Source organism: Panthera uncia, chromosome X (assembly GCF_023721935.1).
Source record: "Panthera uncia isolate 11264 chromosome X, Puncia_PCG_1.0, whole genome shotgun sequence".
Taxonomy (NCBI): Eukaryota; Metazoa; Chordata; class Mammalia; order Carnivora; family Felidae; genus Panthera; species Panthera uncia.
This window is the reverse complement of record NC_064817.1, coordinates 10,451,725-10,467,513: the sequence shown is the minus strand read 5'-3', so window position 1 is coordinate 10,467,513 and position 15,789 is coordinate 10,451,725. Positions and strand designations below refer to the sequence as shown.

The 15,789-nt window shown below is 40.2% G+C and overlaps 1 protein-coding gene across 2 annotated transcripts in view; it reads right to left on the bottom strand.

The window, feature by feature from the left end:
- Positions 1-2,754: 2,754 nt before the first annotated feature.
- Positions 2,755-15,789, bottom strand: part of GLRA2 (glycine receptor alpha 2) — a 183,464-nt gene continuing 170,429 nt past the window's right edge. For both annotated transcript variants that reach the window (XM_049643470.1, XM_049643469.1), the window contains exon 9: positions 2,755-3,033. In XM_049643470.1, the coding sequence (XP_049499427.1) occupies positions 2,755-3,033 (279 nt within the window). The remainder of the gene's footprint in view (positions 3,034-15,789) is intronic.

Here is a 15,789-nt window from a genome sequence, read left to right as displayed (position 1 = left end):
ATCATGACCTGAGCTGAAACCAAGAGTTGGATGCTTAACTGACTGAGCCACCCAGGCACCCCACCATGATTTTATTCTTGAACTATTTTCCTTCAAATACCATTGTGAAAAAAAAATGTCCTAAATAAAATCTCCAATAACATTACAGGGGAATTATCTATTTTGCCAGAGTATGCAGCTCTCAAAATCTTTTCTCTGAGATTTTATCTTATTTCTATAACTCAAATCAGTTCACCAAAGAATTCTTTCCACTGAACATAGACTAGAATCAGAGAAGAGTCAAGAATCCCTCTTGCCATCCAGTATGTTTTTGCCTGCTTGAATGGGTGGCAGATATGTTTAGAGGTGAGTCTTTTTAAAATTGTCTGATGTGGGGAACCACCCCCCCAAAATTATATGGTACATACATAGATTAGACATGATCATTTAGCTTAGGATTATCTCCCAAGGTGCCTCCTCATCGCTCCATATGCAATATCAGGGCTCTTCCTAGAATTCTTATGGAGTCAGGCCCATGTTTGGGAAGCATTTTAGCCTCAATTTACTATTTTCAGTGGGAGGAAGAGAAATGAGACCCATCAAAGACTTTGCCTTGTTTGTAAAGGAATGAACAATAAGACAGAAATAATGTTTTAGGAATGATACAAAAAACATAGCATTAACCTTGCCAAAGTGAGGAATTGTGAAGCTTCTTGCTCAGTGGACAAGTAATACTATTCATGACAATAATAATTATTGTTACCTCTTAGTTATTGAGGATTTACTGTGTTAGACACTGAGATAATGGCTTTACTTGTATTTTTCTCAGTTTTTCCTCTTAAAACTCTATGAAACAGGAGCTACTCAGAAAAGTCAGGTCAACCTACCCAAGATCACACTGTTGATAGGTGGCCAAGCTAGTCTCCCTATCTCCCGAATTCCTCCTGTTAGCCATTCTGCAATATTCCTCTCTGTGGAAATGGTTCAATATTTGAAGAGGTTTAAAAGGCCATAAACATCTACTTATGAATCTACTTCTTGAAAGTATTCTGATGGATATCTTTGGTTAAGGAAAGTCTGCAAGGGTCAAGGTGAATTACCTGGACTTCACTGAGGTTTTCAGAATTGTTTTTTCATCATGGAACTCCATTCCTGACAAAATCAGAATGGCTAAGTGCACAGGTTGTTCTTTTAAATTTCTTTCCACTTTGAGATTTCATGATTCCTCAGTGCTCTTTGGAACTTTCTCATGTCTCGTATGAAGTATCCAATACTAGATTCTGCTCACAGTGACTACCAATAGTTCCACATCCCCATTTCTCTGTTTCTACAATGAGAATGACTTCTTTTTTCTTTCTTCTTGGGGACACTATAAGCTCCGATTAAATTAGAACATAGTGTAATGGCTATAAGTGCTTTAAGCTCACAAGGAAGACCAGAAACAAAAATGCAGGTGACCATTGTCATGTAAATTATTCACATTGTAGTGCAAAAATTGAAAGACTCTTAGGGAAGTTTTGTGGCACACTTAGCTTTATTGAAATTGAACAAATATTTTTTAATAATCCCTTTTACAGCACATGTAAAATTTAAGTTTCTCATTATATTTTTACAGGTTGTCTTTTATCTGAGTAAGCAAAAATACGTCTTTTATTTGTTTTCTTACTTAAAACATGTAGCCAGGATTCAAACCACGTAGCTCTGGTACCAAAAAGGCAACGGGTTATGAAAATCACAGTACAATTTTAAAATTCTGTAAGTTAATTAAGGATATTTAAAACGATATTCACTTGGATTGACAGTAGAAATCATGGTCATTTGACATTAGGACTAGTAGTTACACCTACAATGAGAGCAGAAATGGAAAGTTCAAGCTAATATGAGCTACACCGTTCAGGACATACCATCTCCATAAATACTGTGGCCGAGAGGCTGCAATGGCTAAGTGACACTTGAGCAGTTAAAGTCGCATGTCAATATAGTCAAAGCAAAAAAAATACAGTGTGCTGATTGGGATCTAAAATAAGATGGGCATCTATTTTTAAGAGGGTATACTATCAAATCAATTACACAATACACAGTTTAAACCCCCAAATTACACTGAGGAACAAAAAATAATATTAAATTGCACACCTACACGGACAGTAAAGTAGAAATCTGTTCTTTGTGGTTGGTGCTTAATTTTTGTTGTTGTTTTCTCAATAAATAGAAATAATTTACAACCCACAAAAGGATTTCTCGGGTGAAACACTAATTACAGACACCATAAAGAACGTAGCTCAGGGTACTTGTTTTAAAAACGAGGCAGCATTTTCCTGAAAAAGTTTGGTCCTCAACTCACTATAGGCTAGTCACTATGGTCAGATGGTAAGCATTTTCCTTCTGTGTGTGTGTGTGTGTGTGTGTGTGTGTGTGTGTGTGTTTTAAGCTAACTTTTCAGTACCAGAATTAGTCAAAACCAAACCAAATAGCTCTCAAGCACTTGACCTTGCATATCCTGTCTAATTAATACATCACCTGAAATAACAATGCTAAAGACTATGAAGGGAATTATGCTCATGTGATTCTGCAACACCTTAATTTTGTGCAAACATTTTCCATCATTGCCCAGATAACTTATCTTTATTCATGTACGTGCCAGGAAACCTGCCCTCATGATCTCCCCCCCCCCCCTCCCTTAGTCATCTCCTCTGTCAAAGTGATAAAAAGACAATTTCACTGTGTATTTACAAGCACAACAATTAGGCAAGAAAGTCCAGGGTCCGAAGGGCACATCTATTTCTTGTGGACATCTTCATGCCGAATGATCTTGTATGTGATCCAGTAAAAGATGTTGAAAATGAGGAAGGCCAATGGGAAGGCAGCTCGAGATATCGTGTCAATCCTTTTTGCCCGGTCCACAAACTTCTTCTTGATGGCATCTGCATCTTTTGGGGGTTGTGGGAGCGGGTTGGCAGGTGTGGCCTTGACAGCTGTTCCATCTTTCACTTGGAGGCAGTGACCCATCCCATAACCACTGAAATTAAAACGACTTTCACGAGTAACATCTTCTTCCTGGGAGAATAAAGACAGAGGAAGCACAGATTGGTTGTCAGTCAAATCAGATGGAAGATGCTTAAAATTCTTCAGAAGTAAAAGGATAAATCACAGTTAACTGGTAGTGTGGGAGGCTTTGGGAATGTGGAATTCTCTTTCAAGTTCAACTCAATTATTCATGGAACAGATACAGTTCATTAAATTTCAGGCTGAGAGATTAAGAGTAAGAATCATGACTTTGTGGTCATTTTAATTAATTAACAAACAGAAACACATTATATTCAGCACTGACTTTCCCCAAATCTGGTTTATTAATCCATAACTTTGAATGAACTATTTAAAATTTTTTTTTACATTTATTCATTTTTGAGAGACAGAGAGAGACAGAACACAAGTGGGGGAGGGGCAGAGAGAGAGGGAGACACAGAATCCAAAGCAGGCTCCAGGCTCTGAGCCGTCAGCACAGAGTCCAACACGGGGCTCGAACTCACAAACAGTGAGATCATGTCCTGAGCCGAAGTTGGACGCTTAACCGACTGAGCCACCCAGGCGCCCCTGAATGAGCTATTTTTTTTTTAATTTTTTTAACGTTTATTTATTTTTTGAGACAGGGAGAGACAGAGCATGAACAGGGGAGGGTCACAGAGAGGGAGACACAGAATCTGAAACAGGCTCCAGGCTCTGAGCTGTCAGCACAGAGCCCGACGCGGGGCTCTAACTCACAGACCGTGAGATCATGACCTGAGCCGAAGTCGGCCGCTTAACCGACTGAGCCACCCAGGCGCCCCCTGAATGAACTATTTTAAAGCCAAGTCTCCAAATCCCAATTTTATACTCCATGTAGAGCACCATTTGTTCATTTACTCATTCACGCTTCATTCACTCATTCACAAAATCATTTACTGAATCCCTGCTGTGTACCTGGCCCTAAGCTAGGAACTTCTAGTTTTGTGGCCCATTCACAGCCTAGTTCCTTCCATTAACATTGGCTTTAAGGTTAATATTAGATCTAATATTAACCCCTTATATGCATACCTGTTTCCCCTCTGGTCTTCTAGTTGATCTCAGTTATATATCAGAGATTAAACATCCACTATGTGGTGTTGAATATTTTGACCATGACTGATTTTTCTGGTGTCGATTTTTTTTAGGTGATCCAATTTTTAAAATTGTTTTATTTTCTAATATTGTTAGTATACAATATTAGTTTCAGGTGTGCAATACAGTGATTCAGCAATTCTATACATTATTCATTGCTCATCACGATAAGCGTACTCCTTAATCTGTATCACCTATTTCACCTATCCCCCTCATACCTCCTCTGGGAACCATCAGTTTGTTCTCTACAGTTAAGAGTCTGTTTCTTGATCTGATTCTCTCTCTCTGTCTGTCTTCCCTTTGCTCATTTGTTTTGTTTCTTAAATTCCACATATGAGTGAAATTATATGGTATTTGTCTTTCTCTGACTGACTTTTTCACTTAGCATTGTACTTTCTAGCTCCATCCATGTCGTTGCAAATGGCAAGCTTTCGTTCTTTTTTATGGCTGAGTAATACTCCATTGTGTGTGTGTGTACACAACATCTTCTTTATGCATTCATCAATCGATGGACACTTGGGCTGCTTCCGTAATTTAGCTATTGTAAATAATGCTGCCATAAATATAGAGGTGAATGTATCCCTAAGAATTAGTGTTTTTGTATTCTTTGGGTACATCGTAGTGTGATTGCTGGATTATAGGGTAGTTCTATTTTTAACTTTTTGAGGAACTTCCATACTGTTTTCTAGAGCAGCTACACCAGTTTGCATTCCCACCAACAGTGCCTGAGGGTTCCCTTTTCTCCATATCCTCACCAACACTTGTTTTCTAGTGTGAATTTTTATCATTGATTCTTTTGTTAGTTATCTCTACCATATTTAAACACGGGTCATTTTAGCAGATGTCAGTGGTGTTTTGTGTTGATTATTTCAACGTGAATTAGATAAAAGACTGAAAAAGTATAACCTCAGGGTAAAGTGCAGATAGCCTTAGTAGAGTCAAACGTATGGAATCTTGGTGTGTGGTTGGGTCAAAATGGTGGAGTCAAAAGAGTGGAATTGAAATGACCTACTTAATAAAAGTTTAGTTCTAAATAACCATCGATTGAATCTTCTTTGGAAACTAATTCACTGCCTTCCACAATACTGTACAACCCCTGGGAATCACCAAAGGCACTGCACTTTTTATTTTGCCAGATAATAACAATGGTTATGTTTCCCAAAACACAAGAGAACTTGGTATTAATTTTATTTCATGAGTTTTTATTGCACATCAGTTGTGCCTTAAGCCACATATAAAAGATATACTGAATGTTTATTTATTTATTTTGAGAGAGAGACAGAGAGAGAGAAGGAAGGAGAGGAAGGAAGGAGAGAATCCCAAGCAGGCTCCACACTGTCAGTGCAGAGCCCTACATGGGGCTTGAACTCACAAACTGTGAGATCATGACCTGAACTGAAACCAAGAGTCAGATGCTTAACCGACTGAGCTACTCAGACGGCCCCTGAGTGAAGTACTTTTAACATGATATGAATGAGAGCCCAACTGTAATTCAAGTGGTACAGCAAGGACAAATTTTTATCAGGAAAATCACACTAGAGCTCTTAGAATAAAGTAACTGTAAAACTACCTTTATAAAATCATCTCAGTACTTTTATTTATATGGGATTGTCCTATACAAGTTGGTTCAAGATACTCTGTCTTATTTCTTAACAAAATGTATTAAGGAATTTCTCATGCAACAATGAATTATTGAGTGTTGAGTCTATGGCGGGCATTTTGCTAGGCACTCAGAAACAGTTGATGAAGTTGGATAAGAGCCCTACGTGCATGGAACTTTCAGAACCCACTGGAAGTGTTCAACCTCAAGGTGTTATCATATAAGGTAACTGGCTAAGAAAACTGAGCCTGACATTAGAGTACTTTCATGTGCCCAGCTATCTATATAAGCTCAATAATGAAGACTTTAATTGGACTCAGATTCAAATATTGAATCTGTTTTCTTTGCCTTAAAATGTGAATCGTAGAGGCACCTTGGTGGCTGAGTCGGTTGAGCGTCTAACTCTTGATTTTGGCTCAGGTCGCGATCTCACAGTTTGTGGGATAGAGTTCCCACTCTTAGTGCAGAGCCTGCTTGGGATTCTCTCTCTTCCTTTCTCCCTGCCCCTCCCCTCAAAACAAATAAATAAACATAAAAAAATAAAGAATGAAGTTCTAAATGAAGTATTTAAAAAGGTATTTTTAAATATGGAATAGATATATTAAGCATTGCAGTGCTATCAGAAGACTTATTCGGTCCTTAGCAAGAAAGGAAGCACACAGGTCATTAGAGGGAGGGGACTTAGGAGTCACATGGGTTATAGGCAGTCTTGACTTTCTATTACCAACTGGTAATTAGATCTCAACTACTGAGTGAGAGAAGTAGAAACTGTGTCAGTTGGTTTAGTAAAGAGAGATACGGACGGGAATTTGGATATTTGGGTTCTAGCTCAGGCTCCAAGGGTTGTAAGCTGCTGTTGATCTTAAGCAAGCTCTTTATTTTTTAAAGGCCTCAGGGATCTCATACCAAAAATATCAAGGCTGGACTAGATTTATGGGCCTCAGCTTTGACCGTTGGGGAACTTTTACAAGTATATGCATGCCTGCCTCGCCTCCTAACTCCTTCCAGATCAAATGAATTAGAATCTCTAGGGCGATTTAAAATCCAGTGACCCTGATGCAGAAGGTTGGAAACCAGTGGCCTCGATGAGCTCTAAGGTCCAGCTCTAAAATGCGGAAACTATTCTATATTATTAAGTCTAAAATTACTTTTCATAATGGAAACTATTCCTCAAAGTACATTTCCCCTTATCTGCCTAAATTTACTGTGCTGTTTTTCCTTTCCATATCTGTAGAATCTTGCAAATTGCTGTCCTCACCTCTATAAACATTTAGAAACTCACGATTAAGCATATAGTTCACTGCCTACATGAGATAAGATTCTTTTTAAATTCCTGGATCCCTGAAGCAACAGGAAAGGTGGTTAGCTAGTAAACTGCTTTAGCACGCAGAACAAAAGGAAACCTAAATACCCACATCCATGTTTCTTTTCAGACTGACTCATTCATTTAGTTTCTATAGTCTTGCCTCACATACTGTGAATGGACAGCTGAAGAGATGAACTCATCCGAGGAAAGACCAGAGCTAGAGTAGAATGATGCCAGCTTGGGTTCTCATTATGTTGTCCGGTACCCAACAAACCGTGGGTGCTTAATAAACGTTTGTTGCGTAATGAACAAAAGGGAATTTTAAGAGGGTTTTTTTCTGCTCTTAAAAATACTTTCCTCATTCATTCAGCGGTACTTCCAAGTATGCTTGTGAGCATAGTTACAGCTAATTAAATCCATTCTTTAAAATCCTCCATCGCAAAAGATAAATTTGTCGTAGGTAGGAGTTATCCATTTAATTTTTCATATGCAGGGGATACGAATGCTAGTTTAAGGGTCTTCTTATTCACCGTTATGACTCATCCGACGCATTTTAAATACAGAACCTTAAATTCTCCACATCAAACGGTATGGTTTTGATTCAGAAAACATAATTGCAACAATTTGAGTTTCTGTGTTGTAATGAATGACTAATTGCCTTTATAACAGGTTCAGCATAAAATGTTATGGTAATATGGCAGGATTCCTATATGAGGGTAAGAAGGAGATGAGCTTGAGTCAGGGATAAGCTGACGCTAAAATAAAGAGCAATCTGTAGGCACAGCTCAGTTGAACATATTCACAGGGAGAATCAGATCTTCCCAGTAAGGAAAGAATCTTACTCAGATAGTCTCCACTTCTTCTAATTAGCCGGGAAACCGATTAGTTAAGTATTGCTGCTGACCCACCATCTTCAGTAACTTTGAACAGTAAATACTTCTAGCTCACTCTCTTTGGTTATGCCCTGATTAAATTCCCACAGAAAATGAATCATCCCAAGCTTCAATATGTTCAATTTCTATATCCCACTCCTAGAAAATCTCCTTAAGTCCTGTCCTGCCGCATGAAGCACTGCCATGGCACCATGCAACTCATTTGAGATTTATTATTTTATTTAATTCAGGCCTCACTTTTACTTACTGTAAAGTTTACTCATTTCCGTGTCTGTAATACCTCCTGTCTAGATGTGAAATTGGACCTAAAGCTCACCAGAATTGCAATGTAGCGAATTGTTCGTCAGAAGCGAATGATTTCGATATAATTAAAGGACATGGCATTTATAAAATGAAAGATTTTAGTGGAGCTCATGGTTCCAATTTTTCTCTTATACCCTAGAAAGGAGGAAAGAAAAGGATTCCTAAAAACTGGTGTAGGGGAAAGTTCTTTCCATCACATTTCTCACCCAGATTCTTTGATTGGACCGAGGCTCTCTTCTGTTGGAACAGGAAAGGGCTCAGCTGGAACTGAAGGCTGTATGTAGTAAGCCTCGATCAATACGGGGACATAATGGAGGCTCTGGCCCTCCTTAGAAAACACTGTGAGTCCAAAACCCAGCAGGTGTTCACCAAAAAAGTCCCCTGAGCAAATGAAGGTTGGATAATGTTTAGCTGTAAGGCCTGCTGATTTCTATTACCTGGACTTGGGTGGCAGGGATGGCCTTGAGAAATTCTCAAGTCTTGCAGCCTCAATTTCCTCCTTTGTGTCACAGGGGCTTGGGGATCAATACGAATAATAAATAAGTATAATTTATTGATTATAACTATGTATTAAGCACTTAAAACCACAGTCAGTCCTATCACCAAACTGACCATGGAAATCACATGCTTTCAGGAGAAACCGAGACTGGGGAAAGTCATGTGACTTCCCCAAATTATATTACTAATGTTGAAGCTGAGGTTCAAATCCAAGTCTTTCTGATCCCCTAACTGTCTGATTCCAAAGACTCTGGAAGTCTTTGAGTTTTATGAATTTTTCCCTATCAAACCCCAAATAGCTTCATTTAAGATTATGGATGAAGACTCTGACTGAACTTGGCAGAACAACAAATTTAAAGTAAAGTAAACCAAATATGACCCTTTGTTGATTAATGAGTTGTGGTAAAATGAATGAAAACTGTAAAAGTGTCCTTCTGGCAGACAGTCCATAGCAATTTTTCCAGAAGAAAACTTATCATTGGAGCATCTCTTTTCAGTGCATCATATTGCTATATTAATTTTTGCACAAGGAACCTTCCGGTATTCATTTTTTGAGCACTTGCCATTCGTGAATTTGTATTTCCAACAAATATTCATTGAGGACCTATTATGTGCTGGGTATGTGGTGGGGCTAGAGCAGTAAACAAGAAGGTGAAGTTTTGGGTTTTTTGGAGTTTACATTCTATTGGGGAAAACAGGCAGTAACAAGGAAAGAAATGATGTATGCACACCCACAAACACATTCTCCCACATATACATATATACATATATGTGTACACACATACAAGATATTCCCAGACACACACACACACACACACACGGATATATGATGGATGTTTTGAAGAAAAACAATCAAGGTAAGAGACTTAGGAGAGATGAGTGGCAGAGAGGATGTTTTAGATTGAGTAGTCAGACAGAAAATGCCTAAGGAGATGCCAGGCACTGTGTCATTTGCGAGGGACCCAGTGGTAAGCAAAACAGATCAAATTCTTTTCTTCAAGGAGCTTACAATCTTGATGTAGACAAATGTAAATAAAATAATCACAGGAATACATAATTAGAAACTATGATAAGGACTCTGAAGGATAGGTACAGGGTACTATGCGAGCTTATATTAATGGGGGACCTGACCTAATCTGGCAGATAGGAGAAGAATTCCCTGAGAAAGTGACATTTTGTTAGAGACTTGAAAAATCAAAGGCATTAAAGACGTGAAGGCAGAGTTGAGAGATGTCTCACATGGGAGGGTTTGCTGCAATGGAGAGGGGGTAGGAAGGCTCCTGGAATGCAGGGGCAAAGTGGAGTGACACAAGGTGTCACAAGTGACCAGGGGCTGGGTCATGTAGGGCCTTGCAAACCACACTGCCTGTTTGGGGCTTTATTTTGAGAACCATGGGAACCAAAAGATGAATAAGACCTTGGTTTGTTTTTTTTGTTTGTTTGTTTTTTTGGTTTTTTTGTGGGGGGTATAGAGAATAATATAAGACATATGCTTGAGATACATACAAAGATTTATTGGTGGTCAGATGTGCCTCAAGTCTCCAGAATTGGTGAGGGTATCCATGGTAATGTAGCTGACATATACAAGGCAATGTGCAAATCATCTATGATTGCCCTAATCTGGAAAAGACTGTTTAGCTACCTATTGCTTTTTAGAATACATTTCCAATTTTCCTTTTTATTATTTAAAAATTTTTGCTTCCCAATTATGTTAAAGAATAGGTAGTCAGGAACTCTGGATTTTGATAGCTGATTTCTACTATTGTCTTCAGTCACCAGAAGGTGAACTCCTGAGAGTATGCAAAGTCACCTCTGTAACCCCATCCCCCGGTACAGTGCTAGTCCTGTGACAGTTATTCAGTAACTGTGCTTGCAGTGATCCTCTTGATTCTGAGTAAAGGTTCAGAAAGGATATGTTCCCCGGGGGAGAGAAGGGGCTAGTGATCGTCTCTTAGTTGATCTCCCTCTCTTTGCCAGTCGCAGTCCTTTCTGCAGCCTCTGGGTCGATATTCCTCAAAGAACTTTCATCCCTATCCCTCTCACTACAGACTCGATAGCCTTGTGGCCGACTCTTGATTTTGGCTCAGGTCATGATCCCAGGGTCGTGGGATCAAGCCCCGTGTTGGGCTCCAGGCTGAGCGTGGAGCTTCAGATTCTTAAGATTCTCTCTCTCTCTCTCTCTCTCTCTCTCTCTCTCTCTCTCTCTCTCCCTCTCTCCCTCTGCCCCTCACCCCCCCTTGTGCTTTCTCCTTCTCAAATAAATAAATAAATAAATAAAACAGAGGTATTTGTGGTCTATATTTGAAACACTGTCCATTTTTTTGGCCCACCATTAAACTAGTGAGCAGCCCAGATAGTGTGAAAATACATAAATTTAGATCAAACTCATGAACAATCTTAGCAAAAACTGTATACTTATTTGCAAAGAAAATAAATGGCATAGACAAACATGCCAAAATACAAAGAAACATTTTTCATTTATCCATCTATTTGGAAGTCAAAATAATAATGCTAGGCAAATGAAAAGACAGTATATATTAGATATATGCAAATATTTCATCAAATAAATTAGACCTTATCAGTTATTTCCCATAGCAAAAGACTAAGAAGTATTTGTATAATATTAAGGGTATTTGAACTGACATGCCATCCATTTGGGTTGGTGAAGAGAATGAAATTCCTGTAGATCTGTTGTCCTCCCCAAACATCGGTTTTATCTTATGAAATTCTAATTAATGGAACATTTTTTTCACAGATCTCTTAAATCACCACCTGCACTGTGGTCCTGTGTATCACTTAGCCACCATTACACAAAGTCTCCTTCATTGCCTCGGTCACATGACTTGGTTTACAAGTCTCCATATGAAAACAAAAGCCCCCTGGGCCTCTTATTCAGGACAAAGCTCACCTCCAGTAACAATGGAGAAATAGTGGGCAAGGAGGACAAACAGAACTCAGCTGTGCTATGAGCTGGGATTCCAGAACTGATGTTGCCACAGCCTACAAATGCCTTGCCAGGGGTTGGGACCCAGGGATGGCATTGGGCTAAGACTCCCAGTTATCCACAAAAACCCATTTTTCTAAGATTTCCAGTGGTGGATCCTCTTTACCTCAGGACTTTTTAACTGCAGCACTATTGACACTTAGGACCAGGTAATTACTTGTGGTAGGGAGCTGTGTTGTGTATTTTAGGATATTTAGCAGCAGCCCTGGCTGCTACCCACGAGATGCAAGTAGCACCCTTCCTTCCAAGTTGTGACGATGAAAAAATGTCCCTGGACATCGCCACACACTGCAAAATCACCCCAACTTAAGAGACCCTGTTTTAGCCGGCCACACATGCGCACATGGGGAGACTGCATTTTCTAGCCTCCCTTGCACCTGCAGGGGGCTATTGCAACACACCTAGGACCAGCAAGCCCAGTCAGCCCAATCTCCAAACCAGAATGTAGTCACCTTTTACTCCCCACAATGCTACATTCTGGTCTGAGCCACCCAATGGTGGCTCATCAGAACTGTTCCCACCAGAATTATTTTAATAGTCTTCTTCCTGGTCCCCTGGCTTCCAGACCCTCTCTCCCAACAATAATGTCTATTCTCAGTGCAGCAACTAGAGGGATCCTGTGAAAATGTGAGTCAAGTCAGATCTTCATCAGTTCAAAACTCTCCAGTGGGTCTCACCTCACTCAGTAAAAGACAAGTCCTTGCAATGTCCCCGTTACCTCTCAGACCTTAACTCCTGCTGCTCGTCTTCTAGCCCAGGTGTCAGCAGACCTTTTCTGTGAAAAGGTTGAGACTCCATGGGCCATACAGTCTCTGAAGTATACGTCTTTTCGATGTATATTTTGAATCTAATTTTCTAAAGTGCAATACATACTTCACTCTACTTTGGACCACACCTCACCTACAGCACCATACTTTTAATGGACTGGAAGTCCATTATTTAAAAGTAATTGTTTGATTTTTGGGTCAATATCTATAAAGCAGAAATATTTTTACTTAATGTCAGCTGTAGTCCTAGAGAGTGGTTCAGAAATCGATAACATGCTGGTGATGTTTCGATTCCTCAAGAGCAAGGCCGTGCCTTGTGTCTGGAAATTCTTTCCTCGTAGTCTCTGTCAATTCTGGTCTAGCTAGAATGCTCAGAAGACACCCGAAAATCTAAGAAGCATGAAGGGGAACATCCTCCATCTGGAGTATGAGCTGTTCGATTATTAACATAGTTTGCCATCTGTTCAGGGTGCAAACAAAGTGAACATTGGAACTGTCTACAGAGCACAGCCTGAAAGGGACGGGTGATCAGAGGACGAGCCCTCTGCCAAACGAAAAACAAGAACAGCAGCAGCCACAAAATCACATCAAGCATTTACTTGCTTTCTCACTTGGATGATTGTGACTCTGCCAAATTCTCCAGACCGTTTATGTGCTCCAGTCCCTCTCTCCCTCCCTCCTGTCCTCTCTCTCTCTCTCTCTCTCTCTCTCTCTCTCTCTCTTTCCCCCTTTCTCTCCATATATACACTTAGTGTCAAAAAACGATTACTCTATGGGATTATCTTTTTTTACCTGCCACTGCTATTCCTGTACAAGAGCCTGCCTAAAGCTGGTGAAAACTACACTTCCCAGAATTCCCTTCTTGATTGGCTCCAGGTTAAGGTTTCTCCGTGAGAGGAATCTGAGAAATTTCAAAAGTGGAAGGGAGGCAGAGGCTATTATTTTTGGAAGTCTGAGGATGTCAGATGAGGCTGCTTTGTTAGACGTTGTGGAATAACAGATGTTTCTGTGGGCCCGCATTTTATGATCTCACTTTCCAGGCTGGATATGGTGGCTTCTCAGATTTCCCTGTGAATACCTTCTTTTCGACCCAGAGCTTCAGGTTCAAGTCCTTTTTTTCTGGCTATAGCCTTCTAGACCTTCATTCCTGTAGTTACTCTCATATTCATATAAACCCTAATATCTATATTAAACCCCTTGTTCTGGTAGTGTATTAGTGTCTCTGTTTTCCTGACCAAATCCAGATACAGATATACAGGGACTCCAGGCTTATAAGTACAAAACAGCATTTGAATGCAAGTTACTATAGTTTTATTCAATTAAGATCTATTAAGCATTATGATGCACCAAACATTGAAAAGAAGTTAGGATAAAAGAGACCGAGTCCTGCCCTTGAAGTCAGTGTGGGATTGTTTGGGGTGGGGGAGTGTTAGAACATGTGGACCAGTGGTTCTCAACCAAGAGTGATTCCACCCACTAGGGGATATGGGCAATGTCTGGAGACATTTTTTAGTTGTCATAATGGGGGAGACGATGCTATTGGCATCTAGAGGGTAGAGGCCAGGATACTGCTGAACATCCTACAATGCACAGGACACTCCCCCACAGCAAAGCATGAATTATCTAGCTTCAGGTTTCCGTAGTGCCCAGGTTGGGAAACACTGATACACACAAATGATTCCAATATAATGTGATATCTGCTGTGGTAAAGGAATGTACAGACCAATAGCATACTGTGGAAGGGGTAATGTTAGGCTGGAATAACTAAAGGGAAGTTAGATGGCATTGTTTGTCTAATAGCACCTTGAAACGCACTGCCTCTGGAAGATACATAAGAGTATTACAGATATGTTACAGAAAAGCGATTGATGTAAAGGCAGCCTCATTTTGTTAACTGAGCCTACTTTCTAGTGCAACTACAGAGCAGCTCAAAGGCACCTGTCTGTGCCATTTGGCCAGGAGTTAGTATCTTTTAATCTTCCTGTATTTTAATCGGGGAGGATTTGTTTAAAAAGACAGAAACCTGCTTCGCAGTTGCTTAAATAAATGGGGAATTTCTTTAAGAAATTACTATATAAAATATTGTAGAAAATCTCATGAATCTCCAAGGACAGGGAAGCAGTGCCCCGTAAAGGTAAGAAGCCTGACTTCTGGATCCAGAACTCCTGATTTCAAATTTTGGCTCTGCCTCTAACCAGTGTGGGAGCTGGGTAAGTCACTCAGTCCTCTACATGCCTCAGTCTCCTCTGCAGTAAAAGAGAAATAATGACATCTTCCTTACAGGGTTTTAGAAAGGATTCAGTGTGATAGTGCACGTTAAGGGCTTATAGCAGTGCCTGGTATACAAAACTATTCAATAGATGAGAGTCATGATGAGGATATTGACGATGGTGTGAGCAGGGCTCCCCAGCCCAGGAACTCCAGTGAGCAAGTCAGGAAATGCGATTATTCCCAAACTCGCATGGCTGTTCTCTCCCATTTCTGTTTTTCTCTTTTCAGCTTCCATTACTTATGCATGTTTCAGCTGGGCCAACCCAGCCTCAACCCTGTGGGAACCTTGCCAACTCAAGTCCTTACTATCATCTAATCAGAGTACTCTTCATTCAAATTCTTGAAAGAGAGAATTTCAGGGACGCCTGGGTGGCTCAGTCGGTTAAACGTCCGACTTCGGCTCAGGTCATGATCTCGCAGTCCGTGAGTTCGAGCCCCGCGTCGGGCTCTGTGCTGACAGCTCAGAGCCTGGAGCCTGTTTCAGATTCTGTGTCTCCCTCTCTCTCTGACCCTCCCCCGTTCATGCTCTGTCTCTCCCTGTCTCAAAAAATAAATAAACGTTAAAAAAAAAAAAAGAAAGAGAGAATTTCATTGATATCCCAGCTTATGGACTGTTGTCCTTGGGTCATTGGATAGGAAAAGGGGTAAGACATACAAACAGGATAGCCTTGAGGGCAGGGTAAGGTGCAAGGCGCTGATGTCCCTGAAAGCACACCACTTGAGGAACCATAGAAGGAACAGAGAGAGGCTGACCTTAGAAACAGATGAGTCTGGCTTATGTTAATAGCTCCAAGATTGCTAATTAGAGACAACTGGTTGACATTACAGGGGACAGAATTCAACTCATTTGTGGAAGGAAGTTAAAACTCACTTTCAACAACTGTGTGACTGAACGTGGAGCACAACAACTTGGAAGGTAGTGACTTCCTTGTTGCTAAAGGTATTCAAGTGTTTAATCATTTGTTGGAGATGTTGGGTATAGAGGTAACGTGTGGGTTAAGCAACTAGGTGACCATTTATGTACGTACTAACTG